Source organism: Pseudopipra pipra, chromosome 1 (assembly GCF_036250125.1).
Source record: "Pseudopipra pipra isolate bDixPip1 chromosome 1, bDixPip1.hap1, whole genome shotgun sequence".
NCBI lineage: Eukaryota > Metazoa > Chordata > Aves > Passeriformes > Pipridae > Pseudopipra > Pseudopipra pipra.
This window is the reverse complement of record NC_087549.1, coordinates 108,310,544-108,335,578: the sequence shown is the minus strand read 5'-3', so window position 1 is coordinate 108,335,578 and position 25,035 is coordinate 108,310,544. Positions and strand designations below refer to the sequence as shown.

Sequence of the window (25,035 nt, the reverse complement as noted above, 5' to 3'; positions counted from 1 at the left end):
GGGGAGATAATTGCAAAGGGCATGTCTTACATTGATCTCAAAAGGTGAGCAAGGAAGAAATAGTATTTTTCATATAAAACAGCCAGTCTCCTGAGTACATAGGCCCTTCTTCCAGTGTGAATTACATGTACCAGTTTCATATTGCAAGAAACATTTATCTGTGCTTATTAAAGGGAAGACACTTCAAGTGTTTGAAGAATACATGCTATTTTTCCCACCTGCTTTTCAAGAGAAAAAGTTCCACAGTCTGCTCTTTTTTATATTTGATTTTAATCAAGTAGCCTTGTCGTAAATCTAGTAACCAAAGGAGTCTATTGTTGCTGTCTGAGTGATTGAAGGGTACAGGCTCCAGATAGAGTTTTTAGTGTAACCGACAGAAAAAGAGCAGTATGATATGTTCTGCTGATTTTTAGCTCCTGAGACCTATTTTCAATTTTTGCCAAAACCAGTAGAGTCATGGAACACTTAGAAACTTGAAGGGTTGATATTATTAAGGTTCAAATAATCGCTGTGGGGTGGCTCAACCATTGAGGTTAACTGGGCCTGCTCCAGCCTTCAGCAAACCAATTACCTTCAGGCTGTTTCCTTTTATTAAAGCTCTTCAGGCAATTTATTTCAAAGAATTCAAAGATTCACAGAATCTGATTACAAAGGCACGTACTACTAAACAACTCTAAAGATTTTAAAAGTTACTATAAGTATGGAAAAATAGAACATGACATTCTTAAATGTAAAGGTGCCCATATTCAGCAACTATGAAATGCTATAGAACACCATCAACACTAGTTCAAAAGAGCTGCAGTAGAGCAGTACACCTCTAAAAATAAAATGACACGTTTCAGTCTGTAAGACACAAGTAGCAAGAAATAAACCTCGGGTTTATATCATCACAGGAATTGCATATTTTTTCCAGAAGTGCTATGTTTAATATCTAACATCACGTTTCAGACAGAGTAGCTCATTACTAATCCTGCACATCACAGCCAAAAGAGTAATTCCAATAAATCAGCACAGACCTTACTGTTTATAACAAAAAGGAAGGGGAAGAAGGAAATATATCTCTGAAAATAAATTTAATTTCTCTTAACTCTCAAGGATGTTGAAGGATATATGTTAAGTCCATAGGAGAGACATCATCTTAATCAGTTTATCTTAACTCCTTTTGTCCAGGGAGTGCAAAATCCATAAGCTGTTGCTTCACAGTTTTCTACTGTCCCAGGACAAGGCACATCGTGGAACACAACATTCCTCTTTCTGCTAGGTCTTCTCTATCTCTTTGCTCGCACATTTTCCATGATCACTGGACTGTCTCTTCATATTTCCAAATCACTCTGATAGATATCAGCAACCTTAGCTGGATAGTGATTGTGGCACACTGTCAGTGAAGATAACTCACAGTCCTCAGGAATGAGACCCTGCAAGTGAAACACACTGGCCTTGGCAGTTCCTATGTATTCTCTAACATTATGCATTCCTCAGGACACTGGACAGGCACACCTCATTATCAAACAGTCCAGAGCTTGCTTTCTTTTCTTCCACTCATTCTCATCATCTGTACTGTTTCTTGACACCAGTTCTCTCTCTTCCTCTTGCTTCAAGTGAGACCTTTACTTTACAGTTTATTACCACTACTAACCCCTTCTCTCTCCCAAGGAGATCTGAATAAGAGTGCCTGTAGAGACTCCTTTTTTCAGTCTATAATGATGTTTCTTGTACTTCTCTGCTTTGTTCCAGCGGCACAGCCTCAGAGCATATTCTGCAGATTTTCTGACAAAGCTGCCTTTGCCACCTACCATGGGGCTTTGCTTCTGTGAAGTTTGTGTTGATCCCACACACTTTCACACATTCAGCAGCAGACTTAATAATAGCAGGACTGCATTGTAGCAAGTTAGGGAACTTCAGGCTCTTTTTCCTTGGTTTATTTAATCCAAGGTTAACATGTTTTGGAAAGTATGTCGCTTCACCGAACAGTTCTGTGGCTGCTGCATGGTTAGATGTGCTCAACCTAGCATTAAACTAGTCATTTTGAGTGCTGACAGCAACAGAGCTGCAGCAATGTGGAGCTCAGAGCCCCAGGTAACTAGCTGGGAAGTTAGAGGGTTTTGAGCTCCACACCATATGGCCATATCTGACTTAACTCATTATTAATACTGATTGAGCTTCAGTCAAAGCCAAGCAGACAAATTCTTACTTACAGAAAGAACTTTATGAGAACAGAAATAGTTGGGACCTCTTCTTGTGAAGACCAAGCCGAATAGAAGTGCAGAAGGCAAAGAAATCTCTTTTGGCAGAAGTAAAAATGCAGGATTGCCCTTGGAGGAATCTGACAGAAAAAAACCCAGTGGAATGCAGTGGCAAACTATTATAGTGTGTACCTTGTCCTATTTAACAGCATTGTTGGACCAGTTCACTTTCTGCACATATTCCCCTTGGAGTCAACCCCTTTAAACATACATTGCCTACATCCTGAAGAGGGAAAAATGTGCTTCTGGTGAGTTATTTATACAGCAATCTGATCTCTACTTGCACATCTTTGTTCATATGTATCTTCTCTCACTTTTATAGTTGCAGTTGCATTTCAACTATATATATGAAAAACTATATAGAACTGGAACATCTGTGTCTGTATGGCTAACTGCTCAAACAAGCAAAAATTTGTTTCTACTAGAAACAAATAAGAACAATTTACCCAGCTTGCCTACCCTGGCAAAAAGAACAACAAAAAATATCACATATTTACAAGGAGAGGTCCTGAAGGCCCTTCTTTCTTTGACAAAGAAATTACTTCCTTCATTTCTATGACAATGATTGTAAATCTCAAAGTTCCTGCTGCCAGAATAACACTGAAGAACATTGGTGAGTCACAAAACCTAATTAGTCTCCACCAGACTTTTTCAGATTTCTTGGCTTTTGGTTTCCAGTACCATATATTCATGCTACCTTAAATGCTTCCCTGCAGCTCTGAAAAATAATAACTAAAGAAAAAAGGACAATAGATACTATGACTAGCAGGAAAAAAATTTAGGCTACACTGGGAACCTTTAGGATTAACATATCTCCAGTTGCCCTTCTTTCCTTGCTGTAGTCAGAGTGATGAAAGCAGCACAGCCATTCACTTGTCCTGTTGAGCAGCTGATTTGTGAGATTTGCCAATGCCCCCTCCTAAAGCATGGAGTGTGATCATTTCCTCCCAACTGAGGCCTAGAATGTTTCTGTAATTCTTCACTGTCCTGAGGACTTTTAACTCCTCTGCATAACATAATCTCCTTACAGCTTTCAAAATGAAGATCTCTTGCTGTACACTCTACATTCTCATCGTGTGGCATTTGGCCACTGTGAGTAGTCATGCTAATTTGGCATAGATGCCATGATTCACAGCCACAGCAACTGCATCTCATTATGCTTTTCTTTGCAGGAGAAAATTGTAGAGTAAGTTATCTGAGGACCCCAGAACTCACTGTTACAAGCAGAAGTGATGGATCCAGTTCCCCCTAACTTGATTTACTATCCACTGTGGTTTTACTTAATGTTTTGTGGAGTCAGTGTTTATCTGCTGTGTCTCTAAGTAGCAGTCCTGCAGTGACAAGCAGGAGCTAAGTGATAACAACAGAACAGGACCATATGAACGTGGACTGAGTTACTTTTCATGGCAGACGAAATCTCTGTGAGATTGAGAATATGGACACCATTTATAGTGGAAATATGGGAGGGCCAGCAATGGACTTAGAATAGAAAGAGGAGAAAAGCAATGATCTGGAAGTGCTCACAGATTAGCTTTTCAGTGACCAACTGGCAGAGCAACCAGATGTAAGAAACAGTAGGGCTCTTGAAATATGTTGCCATATCAAAGTCAATAAATCTACACTGATGGAGATTTACTGGCACATCTGTTTTGGCAAGAGTGAGAGCAGCTTGCGGACCACTGTGTAATACAAACAACTATATCAGAAACAGCAGCAGTCTAAGCTTGTCTGTTCAGATGTTAACAAGTTTATTTCTGTTTCACACTTTGCTTAACCTGACACGCATTTTGGTGGGGATTTCAGTATGTGCTATGCTGCCCTGGTTAGTGAAGGTAGAGAACAGGCAAATTAAAACAGCAGTAGAAAGTACCTCTGGCAAACTAAGCAAAATGGAAGACCAGACTGAAGGCAAGATAATCCTACACAGTGAACACCCCTTAAATGACAAACAAAGCTGTGGCTTGGGAATGCTGTTTGCTTCTTTTATATGACTGAGAAAAGGTGAATTCTTTCTGACAAACTGAAGTGACTAACATGGTCACTTCAAGGGCTGCAGGGCGTCCTTTCTTGATAAATCTTGTCTTTTTGCTAGGTACCTTATCAAGAGAAGAAAATGTTGCTGATGCTACAAACCCTTTAATTTATACCCATACAAAACTAAAAATAGGGCATTGTCCTTGTTGGTGACTTGCAACAGCAGTTACATCTTCTCATCTTCTTCCTCACATTTTCAATTTTTGATAATCTGTCTCAAAGCATGATCCCGAATACTTGTGTGCTTTCATGATACATTCTTAAACCTTGTTAACAATAGCACTCAAATCAAGATTTAAAGATTGTCTTCCCTAAACATAAAGATGTACCACAGTGTCAAGCAACTTGATGGAATTCATCCCTTTCTTTCAATTTTCCAAGTGAGTATTTGTAGGCATCGTGGCTTTACACTACCTATCATTGTGTTCCCCTCCCCTTGCTTTTTCACATTGCCTCTCTAGTCTCCTGAACTACTACGAAACAAATAGAGCACATTTTCACTTGGAATACGGCATTTGTCTGTGTCCCACCAACTGTGCTCACAAACGGGACTAAAGCCCCGTTTGAAGCTTATTTTTGAGGTCACAGTGCCCTCTACTGTCCAAGGCATCCTCTTCTGCATCATAGTTAAAATTATGCCAAGTGTTTATATACTTTTTCCTCCCCCGGAATTAACACATTCATTTCTTTTTCAATATGCATTCATTTCTTTTTCAATTTCATCTAGACTAGCAGGCCAAGTCTGGGTTGTTTGATTGATTAAACAGGCCATTGTCATTTCTTGCTGACTCTAATGCTGCTTTGTCAGAGTTACTGATAATTTAAATTAAGCCACTGATCTATGCAGAGCTTGAATCACACCTGACTTGTAAATGTTGAGTAATTCTACATGAGGAAGTGCTTTGACATGCATGCAAAGTAAGAAGAATCAGGCCTGTGTTTCAAGTACAAATTGTAAATCCATCTGCCACAGATTTGTATTGCTCCAGGTGATCATTCTGACTCTGCAGATACAAATCACCTATAAGATACAGAGATGTCCTTTACAAACTCCTCTTCCGTTTGTGTTTGCCTTCACCATCTCTCTTCATGAATGGCGTGTGGTACTTTAGGTAATTTCACTTCCCCATGAGTGTTGCCTGGAGCACCACAGACTGTCCTGCAAGTGAGCCTGGGACCATCCCTGCCCTCACACCAACCCATTGCTCACAAGTAACGACAGATCCTTTGTGACACTCCCTCTTTCACCCTAAAAGCCCCATTAACCTTTACACAAGATGTGGGCTGCTCTGTCCACCCCATCCCTACCACTAGGAAATCCTCCTTTCTTTTGATCTTAGCAAAGAGAATTCAAATCAAAAGAAGTATCTATAGCCAACAAAAATCCCTAGCCTAGCCCGCTTCTCAAGAAGTGTGCAGCAGGTAGCACTGAAGGGCTTATGGGAGGGGGAGGGGAAACACTTCCTTCTTAAATATAGTTTGATGCTGTATTTTTGTTTAAGCTTGTCAGAACAACTCATTACACTCAGAGAGCAGCAGTTGACTTACTGTTTCACAAGGCAGGTGCAACCACTCCAGCTCCTCGAGGTGCTACAACTTGTTTCCCAGTAGGGTGTTTCGTAGCATGATTCCTCATAGCATGACACGTAGGAGTTCAGAGGATTTACCTTCTGGAGAGATTACATTGGTGATATATATCAATGTACATACTGATTGTGGACTGAAGCCTGAATATAGGACAGCATTCATTTTCTCATGTTAGCCTGATAGCAAAATGAGAATTCACTAAACAATGCGCTTTCAAGTGTGCATATACAAGTGTATGTGTTTCCATGCGTGTATATATATATATAAAAAGCATCTATAAAATACTAAAAATCAAACTGCACTGCTGGGCATGGAAGACATATTCCAAAAGACATACTTGTCTTTAGCCATTTCTCCCATGCAACTGTCACATCACAGAGTTACAGAGAATTTCACTGATACTGAGCAGAGCTGACATTCCAGAATGACCCCAAGGGCTGCACTGCAAGGAAACTGTAGCCCACTAGTAAACCCGGGTTTTGCTGAAGAAATACTTCATAGGAAGGATGCTTTTAAAATTGCCACTTAATGGAAGCATAAGAGAGTGTCAAAGAGCAGAATGCAGAATCAGAAAAAGGTGATAGAGTTTTAAAAAGTGTTTTTTCTTTAGAGAAATCTTTCCCATCTGTTGATGTGTTACTTGGAAAAATTCTGTCTGCCTTTCAAACAGAGAGTGATTCATTACCTACTAACAACTCGCAAGCTACCTGTACCATGTTTAAAGTAATTTCCTGTTAGCATACCATATGCATATGCAGAATTGTGTTTTGCAAGCAGCAAAACAGAACCTCCACGTTTCAGCTGTCATTATAAGCCTTATTGCCAGCATTATTAGAAAAACCGCAGAGGAAAGAATGCAAAATAAATTATGATAGTCTTACTTTACAGTAAACTGATAAAAAATCTCTTACATTAGAATGAAATCAGTCAACAATGTTGTAGTTCTAGGAAAACAAAATGTTACATTGGAGTATGTGAAAAAGAGTTTCATATCTCACTCATGAACTCATCTATTAACTCCAGTTAGTACTGGTGAGATCTCAGTTAAAAGAACGTGTCTAGTAATGAACACTGCACTTTGGGAAAGATATGGATCCACTGAAGGATGAGGAGTTTTCCTAATCTCCTTTACCCCTTACTGTCATTCTTATTTTACATCAGCAATGGTAGTTGCAAAGCAGATTTCCACCTCCATGAAGCACATAAATACAGCAGAAAACCCCCTTGAAGTCTACAGGAGATTGTGAAAAATTTCCTGGAGAAGAGTAATCAGAGGGAATGCAATATCAGTTTTCAAATAGGCAAAAGGTTGCTACAAGAAGAGAGAGAAGCACTGGATAAGTAGTGAAGGGCTAAAATTTCAGTCTGGGTCAGGTTAGACATTAGGACCAATTTCTAAGGAAAGAATAGTTAAGCATCAGAAACTTTAAAGGACCTGTGGAATCTCCGTTGTTGGGGCTTCTTAAAAGGAAATAAGATAAACATCTTTCAGAGGTGGTTTAATTATAAACTGATCTTGGTTTGAGCCAAGGAGATGATCTTTGACGATCCCTTCCTGCCCTACTTTTTATTATTATATACCAGCTAATCCCTCAATGAGTATTTATGAAAAAATTTCATCCCAAGTATGCCCTGACCCAGCTTTGAGCTGGAGACCACCCAGCTCCTCATACACCAAGGAAAATGCAATTATTACCCTGATATGCCATTCTCTGGTTGTTTATCATGAACGTTGTATGTAACTTGGAGATGAAATACATCAGCAACACCTTCAGATTTTGACAACACCTGAAAAATCAAAGAGAAACCAAACAAGAAAAGAGAAAGAACTCTGAAAACAAAAGAGCAAGGGCATACCTGTATTATTTACTTGGGGTTTTCTTTTGATGTGGGAGAGCAAAATAAGAAGGAGGAAACACTGAGTGTGTAGTTAAAAACTAGCTCGGCTCTTAAAGAGGCACACAGGTTTCACTAATGGGTCTACCACAGATCTACTTTGTAAGTACAATGGATGATCTAAAATGAGTAATAAACAAGGAAGGAAGGGAATTGTGACAATAACTGATTAATAGCATTAAGAACAGGGTCTGTGTATGTGGAATGAGAATGAAGAGGGACAGGCAATAAATGGAGAAGAAAATGAAAAGTCAGAGGACAAAGAAGAAAAGGGGGAGGAAAAGTCATATTGTAGAATAGTCTTAAATGTGCAAGTGCAACAGAGGCCTAACTCCAACAGAGATTCTGCTATTTTCAGTGTTCCTTACGTTTTTAAAGTAGTGATATGGGTGGAAAGGAAATACCTAAGTGCTGGAGTGAATTTTGGCCCCAGAACCTGGATCTCCTGACCTGCTGCTTATAGTAGTTCAGAGGCCTCACACTCCCAGGGATGTGTAAAAGCTCAGTCAGTCATAGTTAAATTTTGCATGTAATCCAAGAGGTTGAGAAGACATCCTTCTATGTACCTTCTCTACCCCAGGATACAATAAACATTACTTTCTCAAAGAGTCATATTTACTCTATTGCCCATGTTCAAGAATGGGTCTCGCTGTCTCTTGCTTGATAGATTTTTGCTGCTGTCTTCTTTTAAACTGACTTGAGGTCTCTTCCTCCTCAGGATTTCCACAGGTAAGTCCCACAGGTCTTATGGTGGACATGTTTATGGTCCTCCCTCCTCATTATCACTACTACCTGAAATAGAATCATATTCAACTTGCCATCAGCCAGGACTCCCAGGTTCCTTTCTGCAGCACTGCTCTCCAGCCTCTTGTTCCTTAATCTATACACACAACCAGGTTTGCCCTATCCCAGGTGCAGAATCTGGCACTTGCCTGTGTTAAACTTCATAGAAGAATGTAGAAGAACTGCACCCCTTGAGCATGAAGGAAAGGAAAGTTAAAGCAGGCAAAGAAATTCACACCTACAGACGCCTTACAAGAAGAAAGATTGCAACTACACCTTCAAGTTTTTATCACATTTCTCTTGTTGTAAACTTTACCTCAGTAAATACTGTCAGGTTTCTGTCCTATCTCTGCTTTACTCTCCAGAGTTGCCCTATCCTTGTGGTACAGTCTCTGTAATTTTAACACTAATGGAATCTTCTTTTCCGTGGTTTAGCCCTCCTATTTCTAAAAAGCTCCCCAAATATGGCTTGGAAGAAGAAGGAATTCAAACTCAAGACCGGTCATATATCTTTACTCCCCGGAGTTGGTAGGGCTCTGGCAGACACGTGCTCTGGACTTCAGCATTTCCATTAAAAACATATTTATTCCCATTTCACTAGGGAGTTCAGCTGAGACAACCTGATCCTTTCTCAGAGACTGATTCATCCATTTCAGGGAGTGAATCCCTTTCTTTCATTGTGTCCACTTGAATATAAAATCAAAAATCATGAAGATTAAAGAGGAAAATAAGTCCTTAAACTCATGATTTTTACTCAGTTACCTAAAGAAATGTCTCTGTATATATTATATATCTTTGTCTAATTATACCAAATGATTCTTTACGGTTTAGCCAATTTCAACTTCATTCAACATCACACTTTAAAATAGTAGGGTGTGTTTTTGTATTTGGATGGCTTCTATATCAATAACAGTTTAGATCAATGCAATTTGTGGAAGGAAAAGAGGACAAAATGTTGAGACCACCACAAGAGAATAAATCACAGGGTCTCTTTATAGCCCGCCGTCAGCATGCTTTCTGAGACTCAAAGTGAAGGGCTGCAAACATGAAAATGGTTGCCACCAAAGCAAATACATGCATCTTTATGCAAACATTCGATCTACATAGTTTTGCCCTGAGTAAGGTGTTAGGTGTGGCACACTTACCCAGTTCAGCAGCAGCAAGTCCTGAACAACTATTCAGTTACACAACACTGGTGCGGAAAGAAAGCTCTAAGTGGGTGCAGACATCTGCTTTAATCCTTGCAAGGCTTCCTGAGCTTTATAAATTGCCTTTTGTGTCAATGAAAATCAGGCTGTGTATTTTCTGCCTGGTATGGTGTTGAGTACATGTTCCAAAAGTATTTGAAGATTACTTCTTTGTTAAGGCACAGACTGATAGACTTGTTTTGTCTACCTGGAAGAAATTAGAAGTAGTAGATACAAGCTAACTCTTTTCTCTTGTTCAGGTTCATTTATTGCAGACAACACTAATATTTGCTGAACATAATAGAGTAAAAAAAATATATGTTTTACCATCCGTAATCCAAAAAGACATTACAGTTTATGACTTTCTGGATGCCATCCAACCAGTAAGTAGACAACAACCAAACAAAACTACTGAGATAAAAACAAACCAGAGAAAATCCTAATCAACTTAAGGAACACAAATAGATAGCTGATGCAGGCCAGCACCCTTTCAATCACCATGTGGATTTTGCACCTGAGGACCTGGTAGAAAATCAGGGAAAATATACTGGAGGCAGACTGTAGGTTAGGTATTGTGTATAAAGGGAGAGGGGAGGGAAAGGATATTACTGCCTGAAAAACATCTGAAGCAGTACAGCGAAACTGTGCAGCAGTGGCAGAGTAGGTCCCTGTAGCAAGAACTGAGTTACCACTGTGTTACAGGGACTTGAGGTCACAGGAGGGAGGCCAGCGGGAACCAGGGGAGTTTAAGGAATACCAGAGGTGGCATCTGGGGCGCATGGAAAATATTGGATACACAACTCCTTCTGTTTCCTCCTTCGGACTTCTTCCCTTTCCTGGCTCACTCTCCCGGCTCCGTTCGGCTCCCCGAGGAGGCGGGTCCCGAGCCCCCTGCCCGCGCTCTGCCGGGGCCGCGGCCGGCGGGCAGGGCCGGGAGGGCCCGGGCGGCCCGGCCGCCGCCGCCAGCAGGGGGCGCAGAGCGCCCGGGAAAGGCTCTGCCGCGGCCCCCGGCTCGGACAGCGGCAATTCCTCCCTGCCGGGGGGCGTTCGTCTCATGGCTGTATCCACCCACGGGCGGGACGGGTCGGAAGGTATCCCAAAGGCCGTTAGTTTTTAGTTAGACAAAGATGGGAACTGGTCCTGTGTCTGCGTAGCTTTAGGGTAAGGCTGAGCGCTGGGCCACAGGTGAGGGACTCGCTGATGCCTAATAAGAAATTGCGAAGGTGACTGCCCTCCATTTAGCGCAGCACACTCCATCCTGCCCTGCCGTGGCCTTTGCGGTGAGTTACTCCACGAGAAGTTCCCCGATGGTGGTGGCACCTGAGCTGGAAGCATTTCCCTGAGCTTTGAAGTTTCATGGCAAGGTTATGCTGTAAGGGGACGTCTGGGCCCGGAGTTGTACACGTGTACATAAGGATGTCAGTGTGGGCAGCAGCTGTAAAGCTTCCAACCACTGGGGCACAGCAAAGAAGCAGGATTGTGGCACAGAGCACACAAAAAGGAGCCCCATCTCTACCTGTAAAAGGAGGCTGGTTGGAAAAGGCAGGGTTGCAGCACCTCCATCCTTCAGCAGAGTCGGCACTCCACAATTCAAGATCATGTGGTACCTGGGGTAGCGGGGGAGAAGCTGTGGCCCTCAAAGTACTGCTCTCGCACATGCAAGATGGTCTAAATCTGTCACAGTACCCCAAGCCACAGAAGAAGGTATGAAGCTCCATATTGTCTCAGCCTTTACAGTAGTCAGGACCATAATTTTATGTAAAGTGGAGTTTTTCACTGGATTTTTTTTTTTTTTTTGCATCTAACAGTTAAATGTGTGATGGAGTGCTAATGTATAATAAAGTAAAGATTAGATATTCAAATGAGGTAGTGTCTTAAGACCCCACATGGCCAAGAAGTTCAGTGATAAGTGAATTTGTCAAACAAAAAATCTGGTTCCTGGAAACGGAAATGAGTTTCTAATTCAGACCAAATGATTTTCAGCTGGAAATGGAAAGAGGGAAGTATATCAGAAGTTAAAAAAAGTTATTTGATAGGTGATAAAGTATTTTAATACTTCATTTGAAACTGATGTAAATAAGTGAGTTAACAAAGAGTGATAACTAACCTGAGGACACAGTCAATATTGTCAGTGAATACAATGTATGCATTTACCCAAAATACATGGATCTTCTTGTTCTTTTAAATCAGCCCTTTATACTCCTCCAAATTTGAGTTTTGCATTTTCATTTAATTCTGAATTCATTTTCCCCTATTTTTCCAGTTCATCAGCCAACCAAAAAACATGCACAAGCCCAATTTTTTAGAGTCCTAATTAGGGCTGTGTAAAGAATGACAGTGAAAAGTCACTTTGCCGTCATTGTTTATTTTGGTTATGTTACTGGAATAAATTATATTAGAAAAAAATTTATTTGCTGACATAGCAACAACAGCAAAAGTTATTCTGTTTCCAGTCCCAAATATTAAAAAAAAAAAAAAAAGAAAAAAACAGTGTCCAGACAAGAATTATAAAGTGTTTTAAGTATTATTATCCTGAATTTTGAAGCAGATTTACTCCACCTATTTCCCTGCCACCTTTTTTCTTTTTAATGGAAGCTGAGGTTCTCATGAAATTTTGTTTCTCATGGCCATCTTTTAATAAAAACAGCAAAACAGCACAAAATTTACAATAAAATTGCGAAAGAAAAATCAGAGGGTTGCTTGGAGGGAAAAAGGTTTCCCTAATGCTGAACTGAAATGATTTAGTCTTAAAATTAGATTATGAGGAAGGCAGCCGTCCCATATTCAAATTTAAAATTAGTCTTGTACTTTATAGCTCTACACCTGGATATCTGATCTGTGTGGGTCTGGGTGGAACAACTAGTTTATAATGTCTCGTATATGTAAATAAGGAAATCCAGTAAAAACAGCTGAAACCACACTTGTATTCATGAACAAGTTCCCTGCTACAGTCCTTTCCATCACAGAGATACACAGTACCTGTAGAATCAGGTTTATGCCCAAACCTTGTCATGTTTAAGAATCAGTGCTTTCTTTACTAGCAAAAGTGCAGACCATCACATAACATTTTTGTAAAGGCTTGCTTTTTTCTTTTTAAACTTGTGATTTCCTCACTAGCTTAAAATACTTCATTCAAACACTAATTTTAAAAGTGACTTCACATGGAGAAAACTATTTTAAGGCATTGGTTAATTCAACATCAGTGAAGTGTGGAGCAAAACAAAAATGAAGTCATTGTTCATTTTAAAATTAGTTATGTCATATTCAATGGTGGGGGAAATTTTGCAGACCTCTGTTTCTTTTCTCAATTTTATTCCAACAGATTGGTGCACTTATTAATTCTTATGGCTTTCATTAGTTAAATGAAGATGATACACAGTTCCATGTTTCCTTTTCTGGGGTCTTTTTTGTCTTCTCTAAATAATTTCCCCATCTGGATGCGTGTTCAGCACTTGTCATGAATCCCAGATAAAGCAGAAATCCATTATTGTCGTCCCATTTGTTGTCTTTATGTGTTTGGATAACTGGTTTAGCCACAGCCATGCAACTTATTTTATATGTACATACTCCAGAACCAAAGCAGGACACAGGGAAATAGCAGTGTATTCTAACACAAAAATTAGAATAAGCATTCATATTTCCTGTATTTAGGCATGCTTACACAGGTGTTTTTTAAAATTTTCTTCAGTCAGGATGTAGTATAGCTGAAATTTGGATGTATGATCTGGTTTGCCTTCAGGTTATATGTCAGTGGAAACCTTCTTTCTAAGCTAGAGTTGTCTTTAACCATGCTGCAGTTCTGTTTATGATCATATTGCACGTGTGACTTTTAGTATTCTTTTTTGTGGTTTGCAATTTCTCGTGTGATTTTAGGTTTCAAAATGTCTGCCCTATTCTCGTGTTATCATGCAGGGCATAGCCAGTACAAAGTTTTATGCTTGGCACATAGAGCAATTCATCTCAAAATTACATGTTATTTGCTTAATTTGGTATTTCTATTTACACTAACTCTAAATACCCACTTAGATCTTATGATCAGCTTCCAATTTATTTCTACTGTAACATCCGGACAGTTGCTATTTAAGTCTTTCTAGATTTTCCAGCGTGTTCATTCTGGTGAAAGTGTCCATCTCATCACAGCTGCACTGCGGATTCACATTTCCAGAATAATACAGGCATTAAAAATATTTTAAGCCATAAGTTTTTGTGTGTGAGAGAGAGACCTGTACATTGCAGACCTTAGGTTCTAGGCTCTTAGATCACTCCAGGAATCTACAGCCTTGAGTGGCTCTAGGCACAAGCTGACAAGGCATTTTCTCAACATCAAGTAGTCTGTGTGTCTCTATGTTCCTGGACAAGGTGGGGACAAACCAATCCCAAACCTGCTGCCTGCTTTGCTGCCTATACCAAAACGCTGAAGAGGAAAACATTTTGCTTTTGCTGTTGGGGAAACTTTACATGCAGAGTGGCAGCAGCTGCTCAGGAGCAGGGTGGGAGGCACCACTTCCTGGCTGTGGTAAGAGCATGCCGATGCAATGCTTCTCTATATCTTTTTACATTCTGACTTCTCCCAGCTTCTCTTTTGTCAAGACAGCTCGAGCCCATCCCTCAAATTCTGGACAGCAAAATTCAGTTTTGTCTATATTGTCATGATGGCAGTTTTGGTTTTGAGACAAGTATACAGGCTATTCTTCTGCAAAACACAAAACAACTAAGCTCCTAAGAAGAGGATCCACAAAAACCAACATGTCCAAAACCCCAGAAACAAACAAAAAACAAACAAACAAAATAAATTAATCTCTGCAACTTACATGAGTGCTCTTATTATTTAGGTAGCAAATAAAAAGGAAGTATCCATGTGTTCTCTAACAGTTTGGCCAAAGTTGAAAGAACAGGAGAATAAAGGCATAATATTATGGCATGGAGCAAAAGAAGCTTTAAAGTAATTCAGGAAGGAATGTTAAAACGTTTAGGCTGGCCTCTGAAAAAACCATAAACCTTTTAAAATAGCAAACACTATAGCGCAGCCTTTCCAAACAGGACTTAGAAGCATGGTTCTTGCTAAAATTTGTGGGAGCTGTGCATCTACTTCCATAAGAGCTTTGAAATCTCAGCCTATAATATTCCTTGTTAGTCTTTTCCCTCATCAGGTATGTAGGAAGGAAAACATTTTCTGTGACTGAAAACACAAGTAGTTGTCCATCCGGAACTACTGGAAACCATGCCAAGTTGTCTTAAGTGCTGGATAGGCTATACAATACATACTAATTCGTTTAAGAACAACTGGAAAGTGTTTAAAGTCCTGTAAAGGAAATTACGGGGGCAGAAGTGTTAGACTTTTTTATGTTCCTACAAAAATGCACAAGGTTCCTTGTGCATTGTAAAACGAGGGAGGGAGCAAAGAAGGCCAAAGTCTTTAACTGTCTGAAACAATCTAATCATCCTCTGGAAATGCACTGTTTGGGGTGACTGTGTTAACTGAAAATGGAGTGATTAAATAAAGTCAGGCTGATAAATCCCCTGAGTACTACTAACTTATTTGTAATATCATTGAAGATGAGTAGTATGACTGGTGTCTCAAGTCTAAAAGCTATGACATTCAGCGGGAAGGTAATTGAAGCCTGCCATTCCAAAGCCCTCGGTACATGTTCAGATATTATCAATGCAAATTTTATGACCAACGATTTGCATCAAGATAAAAATTAATTCCTCTTGGGATTGATCCATGAGAGAGCACAGGAAGAAATAATAATTGATTTGTGACTATGTATCAACCATGGCTTTAAGACAAGGAGTAAGATAAAGAGAAAAAAGCTGCTCTCCCCCACACTTCCCCCATACTTTTACGCCAGAGAACACCAGTGAAGACCATAGACTTGTTGTCTCCTAAAATCATATGGGATTTTCAACAGAAAGACCCCTAATTGAAAGCAGTTCAATTTCAGCAGCCCCTATTAAGCATAGACTACAGTTTAGGAATCACAGCTTCCTCTACCTCTGTGAGAACTCAGAGAGAGTGGTTTCTGATGGCATCAGACACCTGAATTGCTTATTATTTTATAGCTAAAATTATGCTATGCATTGTCCCTGGAAGCTGATTGGAAGACAGTGCAGACTAAAAACAAAGATATCATGAACTTCTAACTTCTCCAAATCCATATTATTGCTTTTACTTCATTTTAAGATGGCTTAGGACAGAGACCCAGGTAAAAAAGCTCAAAAATATTCCTAGTTTGAAGTGACGAAGACATATGAATGCAGTGCCTCTGAAAGAGCAGATAACAGACTTCTGACACAGGTGAGAGACACAGATTTTTTGCCACATACTTTGTTCCTTGTATTAACCTCTCAGAACAACTGACCAAAGTTAAGCATCTAAGCACAGAAAAGTTGCAACTGTTTAAGGAACTGTATCACCTCTACCTTTTGGGGGGTTGTTTGCTCTAAATATCATCCATTACAGGTTCAGTTTCAAGCCTTTTCCCTTTTTTAATTCATCTTGCTATTTGAGCTATTCCCCTACAGTCGTTAGCAATTTAAGCAAACAAAGAGCTAGCTGAGTGCCGCTTGCTTATCTTGAGGACAATCATTCAGCTCATCACCGTCTTTGCTAACCAGCCTTCTTCTAACAGAGGCGAGCATAGACCTTTGAAGCAGGTACTCATGAAGTTTGTGAAAACACGGCTCAAGCCCAGGACATTCTCTAGAACACAGAAACCTGATGCCACTCAAAATTACTGCATATATTCTTGGCAGGCTTCACAATGAGAATAAAGCAATTCAAAGTCAACAAATAGACCAAAATTCTAGAGCATGGTTGCTTGATTTTAATTCAACAAATTAGTTAGTCAATACAGTCCGTGTATGAAACCTATTTTCCATCCTAAAAAGTATTTAAAATACCAGATTTTTCTGTGTCTGCCTTTCAAACTATATTTTATATTAACAGAGCTTTATCTTATATTAACAGAGATTTATCTAATACTGTTTGCATTTGGAGAAATTATTATCTTTCTCTTCAAAGAAACATCTCTGTCCAACTTTCCTAGTAGACATCCCCATAGGTTTCTCCTGGGCCCTCTGGTTATTACTGTGGAGAAAAAGGGCCAGCTTTTGTAGTTCCCACAAAGGTCCCTAAAGCCTTACTGACCAATCCTGATATCAATGATTAACTTTAATAAAGATCTTGGACATTAGACCACTGACAGTTTAATTTTTAGAACTATCATTACTGATTATTCTTTGTTTATATGTTGAATTGTTGGTGTATAATCTATTTTATGTGTATTTGAAATTATCTTGATTCAAAATATTGTCTATTGCTCTGTATTTCTATCATGCCATTAAATCAGTGCATTCATCATGCTCTTGCACAGGAAGTTTAGAAAATAGCATTTTCCAAATAATTTGTTTTCTGCCCTGCTTATCTCCAAGATAGATAATTTGGATATAAATCTGTTTTCTAAATGTGAAACACAAGGCAGCCTACAGTCATCGTGACTACTCATCAGTCTTTTCAGAGTAACCCTGCTGGGAGGCAGTTCAGAATCTTCATTTTTATTTAATCCCTGTTTTCTCTTTGGACAATAGCAAATAAAGGCTCCAATTACACAGGTGTTTGTTGCTCAGAGAACTTGTTTCCTAAGGTCTTAATTCTGCAAAGCACAAGGAGTTTTACAGTTGCAGAGCCACTGCAACACTTAAGCCCTGATTTAAGCAAGCAAGCCCACTGATTTCATAAGTATATCTTGCACCAGCGCACAGCCAATGGTTCTGATTCAGGAAAGTGCCAGTGCACGCGCTTAGTCTTACATGTAATCAAGAAAGCCCCCTTAGCCTGAGGTTAAGCAAAAGACTTTCACAGCACTGAATATCTATGAGAGGATACATGTGTTTTGCTACCAAGATGCCATGAAAATATAATACAGAGACAAAAGGCACCATATAGAGTTACCAGCTCAGCAATCTATCCTAATTTTCATTTATTCCAAATGGTAACAAGTACATTAATGCATGGTTTCAACTCAGCATAGTTAAAAGCAGATTTGAATTACCTGAGGCTGTTCTCTACTTGCTTACGTTCACAGACAAAACTAAACCAAGGCAATGCTACTGCTACTGCTGTTCCTTAGGACCTTGCAGCTCTTCTATCACATTAAGATTTTTGCAAACCAGAGACTCTTGTGATGTCCTTGCAAAAGGCTCAGCAGCTGATCTCAATTTGAGGACAAGCTGAACTACAGGTGTGTAACAAAAGCTTTTGGAAAAACATGAGAATTTTGTCAGAAGCTTCTTTAAGGCGTAGCTCTCATAGATAGCTTGGAAGCATGTCAAGAGATCATCTGGTTGTCCCAAGGCAAGATTACCTTTCATCACATCATTTTTGACTAATGCATGTTCAACCTGTTCTAGAAGACTTCCAGTGATAGGTATTGCTCCTTATCTTTTCTAGGTTATCTAGTGCTGTGTTTCACTATCCTTTCTCTTTAAATACCTTAGATGTCTCACGTAACTCTCCCTTGCTTTAATATGTGTTAGTATAATTGAAATAAAATCCTGTTAATGAAAGCCTGCAGCAGGAGGAATTTATTCCCCCCTTCTTTACATTCTTCGTACATTTGAAAACTTTATTGTAGCCTCCCACAATCTTCAATTCTCCTAACTTAACAGACCTAATTCCACTTTCTTCTTAGACTGAGTTTATCTTGGGAACCTTGAAAACCCCGTGTTTCAGCCACTTATTTGGGTTCTGCTGGCAAATCCAGTTATTTTTATGAATATATTTGCAAAGCATTTTGAAAAAATAATTTGTGTAACTATATGCAAACTACAATTGTATTTAACTACAGTAAAACTGTTGTTCCATATGGACCCAAAGAACACCTTTTGCAGATGAGCAGCCCTAACAAATTTTGTGTACTCTCAGAAAAATCTATTGCTGGTTCCACCGCACTGAGTGACTTGGTTAGAGGAAAAACAACAGAAGCAAAAAGATTTGTCTAAATAAGAATGATATATCAAAACACCCAATATTTTAATGAAAGAAATTGAATATCCACACATTTGCACTTCTGTACAGTTTTTGTGATATATATATAATTTTAAGCTGTTTACAAATAACATTTAATGCTTCAAATATTACATAATGTTGATATTATATTTCTAGCAGAAATAAATATATTGCACTTAAAAAGAAAGTTTTCATTAGATGTTGCTTCATATTTCATGTTCACAACTTCTTTTTCCATAAAAAGATTTCCCCCTACCCCCACCCCATACACACAAACACACACTTCAGTACATGGTGAATGTGCTCACGCAATGCATTATAAACAACAAAGTCAACACAGCAAACAGAAGAACTGTGGTACATTCTGTTAAAGAGGTTACATCCAGTTTTTTACCTTTCTTATTTTTAAACCAAATCTTTCCTCATGTTTCTGAAGGTACAATTAAAAAAAAAAAAAAAAAAAAAAAAAATTGTTAAATGTGCTAAAGGTAAAATACAGCAAACTGTATTTTTTGTCCTTAAACTATCATAAAAAGTTACTTCAGAGTTTACTTAAATCACCACTTAGTTTTCTTTTAAAAAGATAAAATAAAGAAAAAGAAGTTGTCATTTGATAATCTAGAGACTATATGCAAGGACAGTTGATTACAGAATAATACATAAATCCTCTGGCCAGCAAATATGTGGTTGGTAAAGAAACCACATCTCCTGAAGCAGAAAATGCTCTGTAAGGAATAGCGAGAATAAAATATCACTAAAATAAAAATTAATCTTGCAGTGAGTGAATGTCATCCCCCTGCAAATGATGAGTATAAGCACTGCGGCCACAACTCCCTCAAGATAAGAGACTGTAGGTGTTACACTGATCTCACAGTTGCTTTCACCCCTTATCGAGGAGTAAATTACCATAATTTAAATTTCTATTAACCTACAGTTTTGGATATCTCCCCAAGTTTTTGCAATCATTTTCGTTGATATTTCTGTTTCTGTATAGTACACACACATAAAAAGGACGTATTGCATAATCAAGTTGCCTGTCCAAATGCTTTTTATAAAAAAGGTTCATTTTCAAGTGCTGGTTAGTGTTTGCTGGATGTTGGAAATGACAACATTTCCCTATGAGTACACGTTCATGCAGTGTCACAGCCTTCATTAATAAAGCCTTCTAGGAGAAAATTTGCAATTGCGTTTTGAAGATTGTATTACCAAGTATGTTAGCTATCATACAACTTACCATCTTTGAACTCATGAATAAGTATTCCCATTAGAAACTCTACCTTTATCTACTTGGTATATGTGTGTTTTTCAGTTTATACCTAGAAGAGCATGACTGAAACCCAGTGGCACTGATTTTCTGTCTTTGACAGTGCCTCAGGCCATATAAAGCAATGCTGCAAACCAAAGAGCCAGATTAAAAATATTTTTTTTATGTTTAGATCCTCGAGGCTCCAAAAGTAGAAGAGAAAAAATTCAGATAAATACATCCAAGTCAGTTTTGTTAGTGCATAGGATGCTTTTGTTGGATTAAAGACTGGAGGGTGTTGACTATCTACGGGTAATATGGTAATTCAAAAAAACCCAGAAAAATACTTGCAAAACTTCTGAGGATAATCTTATCATTCTCTTTTAAAACCATATTCAGGCATGTTCTCTCCACCCTTCTTAAAAAATAGACAAACAAACCTAAAAAACCCCCAACAATATAAACCAGCTCCATTTTGCTGAGCCAAGAAAGCTCATAAAGGTGAAGAGCACTTCTCATGGGATATAAAATGTGAGTTGTATTTGGAAAATAAACTCTAGGTTATATTTGGTGTTCCTAGCCCATCTACCAAGAACAGATGTTCTGTCCTGAAAGTGATATAATTTTGACAGCTGTACAGCAACTCCTCAAATAAATTACTGTGTTATTGTCAAAGCGGTAGAGATAATTAATTTTTTTTTTAATTTTAAAGAGTGATTTCACTCTTTAACCAATTAACTGTGACTTTACATTCATTTTCTTCCAATTGTGAGTTCAGTGCTAAAGCTGATTTGCTCTTGGGGTTTAGTCTTTTCTGAAAAGTTCCTATATTGTTGCTGTCACTAAAGTCATTGTTCTTACTGTTAGACTTTATTTTTATATGACAATATGGAATGAAAGCCTGCCCCCCTTACAGTCAATAAATTTCCATTTGACTTCAGTTGGGCAGGAATCTTATTCCTGGAATCACTCCCATGCTGTCCCTTGCCTACAGAAGGGTGAGAGGGATGGGGAGCAGAAACATTGCTAGGCGGCAAAACCTCTTCATTGGATGTCCTGTGGTCTCTGTGAACCTAATCCCTTAAACCTCAAATCTATGCAACAGGTTTTGTAGGTAGGATTGTGAAGTCAAAGAAGAGGAAGTGAGGACTGGACATACCTATTGATCTCATTCCTGGGGAAGGCTGTCACAAGCTACCTTCGTTTACTTGCTTGGGATCTCCTTGTGATTCTGCTTTAGTGGGGAGCCCAGTAGGTTTCTGATGCAAAGGAATTAAACCATTGGAGAGCAGCATATGCCAGAGAGCAGCATGAGGAGGGAGGAGCACACTGAGAGAGACTTGATCTGACTGGAAAAATCAAGTTGTGGATTTTGACAGATAGTTCTGCATCATCTATAATATGAAATTCATCACTGAGATTTGGATGAGGAATTGGCTTTATCATGTTTTATATAGAGAGAGCCTACTGCCATATTTTTTCAGATATGAGTCACACTTTATTGCTAGTGAAAAGCACTTGTCTTTCATTTAATAATTTTGTGAATGAAGTTGTCAAAATCTAGTTTCATTCTCCAGAAATAGCCTGGAGAATTTTCTCTGAAACAGTATCAGGGACATTTGTGCATGCCAAGTATTGGTGTTTTCAGAGCAGGGACTGGGACAGGGCTGAAGAGACTGTACAGTTTATGTCTCCAAATTTGCTTCACGAAAGAAGCATAGGTCAGTATACGAGCAGCCTTTATGTCACATCTTAACCATGCCTAAATCAGTCAACCTGTTTAAACTTGTTTCTGGAGTCATATAAAGGCTACCTACTCACTTGACCCTTTCTTGATGGAAGTATCAGTAGTAAAACTACTGGCTTGAGTTCTGAACCTAACCATATCCTCTGCAACTCTAGATAAGTTAATGAAACTGCAGAAGGAACCAGATAAAAGAAACCTAATTTCCCCACAGGCCTTAGTGCATGGCATCCTGGGGTCTTCATACAACTCTAACAGAAGTCAAGCAACTGAAGTGAGGGAACAAAACTTTCTTCCAAATTTCCCCTGTAATTCTCATGTCTGCAGAATCATATGTACTCGGAGAGTTACGTTGTTGTGGGGCCAGTATCATCTAATTTCCTGAAAAATAGGGGGTTTATATCAAAATTGGTCATAAGTAGATACAACCTTGCAACATCCACTTTTTCAAAATCTAATATTTGGATACCTCAAGACAATTTCAGTGTCTGATTTTAAGCCATTTAAATATTGCAGAGCTTGGCCTATTATATTCATTTATCAAACTCCTTGTAGCAGCTCTGAACCCAGAAATTGTAAATAAATTTTCATTTTCACTCACATACAAAGCACAGGAGTTGCAAATTGCCCCAGGTTATTTTTTATCAGCAGGTCCAACAGTGATTAAAGGGGAATTAGGATAATACAGCAGATAACTTGATTGAAAAGGTGATTGAAGTGGCCAATTTGAGAAGATTTTGAATTCATCTACTAGAAGATATATAAAGATGGCCCTTATCTGTGGGATGCAAGTACTGTCCTACAGTAGAAGCTGGGAAAAGCCTGTAAGGTTGTTATTGCTTTGTGTGATGGGGCATGTAAAACAAGGCAATGGGACAAATAAAGGCACGTAACATGTCTTGCACTTCACAGAGATGGGAGGTAGGTGGCTCAGTGTACTGTACTCTGCTTTTTTCTATATGATACCAACACAGATTGGTCCAAAGTGGACAAGTCTGTTTTCTATTTTGTGTTCCAGCTCTACACAGATTTGTAATATATGAGATTGGATTGCTAGTTCTTTTTTGTCAGTAATGTGTTATCATCTCTAACTTGGATGCAACTCTTCACAGAAACTCTGTGTTGACTTATTATTTACAGTGAAATCCCAGCTCCTGCCACACAGAAAACCAACATCACGCTGGTACTCTTTTCAGCCGTGCAAAGGATTCATGTTAGCTCTCTGCAGACAGGTCACTATTTTCTTATACCTCTACAGTTCCTCTGTTGCATCAGACAAAACAAACTAGAAAACGTGGACAGTACTTTGAATGAGAACCCGAATTACTAACTGAAAAATGTTAGATATGAATTTTAAAAGAGTTTCATGTGAAGTTCTGCACTGATATTTTCCTAACGAAACTCCACCATTATAGTGGGACATGTTAAAACTGGCAGTAAAACCCTCATGTTCCTGGCCAAAGAGCTTCTATAGCAATGACCAAACCCAAGAAAATTAGTAGAAGTAGAAAGATACTCCACTCATACTAGTCCACTAGATATAGTTTGATCCGGAGAGTCTACAGACTGATCTAGCCTGGAATTTGGTTAACTGGTACACATGTGCAGCTAGAAACAGGTCTTCAGTGGCAAGCACAGCAGCAAACAAGCACTGTTTTAAAATTTGATATCTTGGGGTTTTAAGTTTAAATAGCAGATTTTTCTAAATCAAAATTTTCCTTCATTATACCTTAACAGACAGTTAAATTGCTCTCCTAGGATATAGGACAAACTTATTTTTAGACTGAAGGAGAAAATACATTTTTACTACTACAGTCCAGTAACACAGTTCTTTTTTTTTTTTTTCTTGAACTGGTAAGTGTTTTGTGAAAGAAACAAAGAAAGAAATAATTGTCAATAATTTTCTCTTTTTGATTACAATAGCAACTAAGAAATACTGGTTTTCATGAATATAAGCCAGTCTTAAAAAGAACAGTGGTCTTCTCCACTTTGTTGTGTTTTCACAAATGTATGCTGAGATAGCCTAAAACATGCTCAAAGTTACAGCAATACATTTTTCTGTTTAGATGCTCATCAGCCACAAGAAGAGATGAAGATGAGTGAGAGTATTGCCTTTTTCACAATCCATCTAGCATATGAAAAAAGACCTATAGACAATTAATTTGTACACTGCTGCATAAATGTAATCTTTTTCTGCTAGGTATAATGCACCTTTGGAACAAGCTGCACGTGACCAAAAATCCTGGGGACTTTGGGATCCATTTTGGCTGTGTTACACATAGATCTGTGAGCAGCTCCAAGCTGCACGCTCGCTTCTTGTGATCCCTCGAAAGAGGAATCTATATCCATAATGCATTTTCTTAGCTGGTTTGTTACAAGTTCAGCACGCCTGCCACAGGCCTTTCAGAAAGGTCCCTTGTATTTTTCATACCAAACTTGCACATTTAAAATGTTGTGTTTCTCTTGTCACTCATACAAACGGTGTCATCACTGCGGAAGAGTGGCGCAGTCCTTGGATAGCTGCATAAGGACCCTGCTGAAAATAATGGTGGTACCTAGGCATGTGGAAGGATGGGAAAGTGGGACCACTACCTTGCATGGAGCTGGCTATAGCAGAGGGTGTGAGAGGCATTCCCAGGCGACTGTACGGAGGCAGAGATCCTTGGATCGGATGAGGAATGGGTGTAGCTATGGATGCAGTGCTGGTACCCAGGGCACTCAAAGACTGTGGATGCTGAAATCCTGGAAAACTGGTTGAAGAGGAAACCCAGGAGCTGAGGGACAGGTTATCAGATGTTGTAAAGGCTGACCCTGCAAGTAGAGAGAAAGAATGCCTGACACTGGCACTGCAACACACAGAACTGGTAAAACAGCAAAAAGGGAGAAAATCAGTCTTTCACAGCAAGGCTGATTTCAATGACCAGTTGTCACTGGAAATACTTCCCAAATACTTCTCTCTTTATATTATTATTTGCTGGTTGCTGTCCTTTATCACTACATCTTAGATGAATTTCCATTTTAAGAAGCTGTTTGCAGTGGCTTGAACAGTAAAATCAGCTTTGGACATCAGACATTTTTGGTATTAAACACTGAAGCACCTTGTAATGCTGCCACTAAACACTAAAGTATCTACTCTGTCACAGAATCTCACTGCCTTACGTCCTTTTTTTGAAGACATGCTTGTAGCTTTTTGCGTCAGATCCTCATAAGAATTATTTATTTTTTTCCTAAAATTTCAGTGTGGCAAAAATGCAGAAAAATGTAATTTGCACTACAAGTTTTTCCTTTTTTTTTTTACTCCAATAAAA

General features: G+C 38.9%; 1 protein-coding gene and 1 long non-coding RNA gene across 4 annotated transcripts in view; both read right to left on the bottom strand.

Annotated features, from left to right (window-relative positions):
* Positions 1 to 251: 251 nt before the first annotated feature.
* LOC135421589 (uncharacterized) lies at positions 252 to 10,667 on the bottom strand. Of its 3 annotated transcripts, none has more exons than XR_010434117.1 (4): positions 9,689 to 10,667; positions 7,561 to 8,733; positions 5,826 to 5,947; positions 252 to 2,323 (listed from the first exon to the last, which is right to left on the bottom strand). It is a non-coding gene; the product is annotated as an uncharacterized LOC135421589 (long non-coding RNA). The 3 variants fall into 3 exon arrangements; XR_010434111.1 differs by having other exon boundaries at positions 7,561 to 9,938; positions 10,488 to 10,667; XR_010434104.1 differs by having other exon boundaries at positions 7,561 to 10,667.
* Positions 10,668 to 18,734: 8,067 nt separating this feature from the next.
* Positions 18,735 to 25,035, bottom strand: part of TBX20 (T-box transcription factor 20) — a 39,592-nt gene continuing 33,291 nt past the window's right edge. Inside the window, exon 8 of the mRNA XM_064670186.1 lies at positions 18,735 to 24,538. Within this exon, the coding sequence (XP_064526256.1) occupies positions 24,198 to 24,538 (341 nt within the window). The 3' untranslated portion in view covers positions 18,735 to 24,197. The remainder of the gene's footprint in view (positions 24,539 to 25,035) is intronic.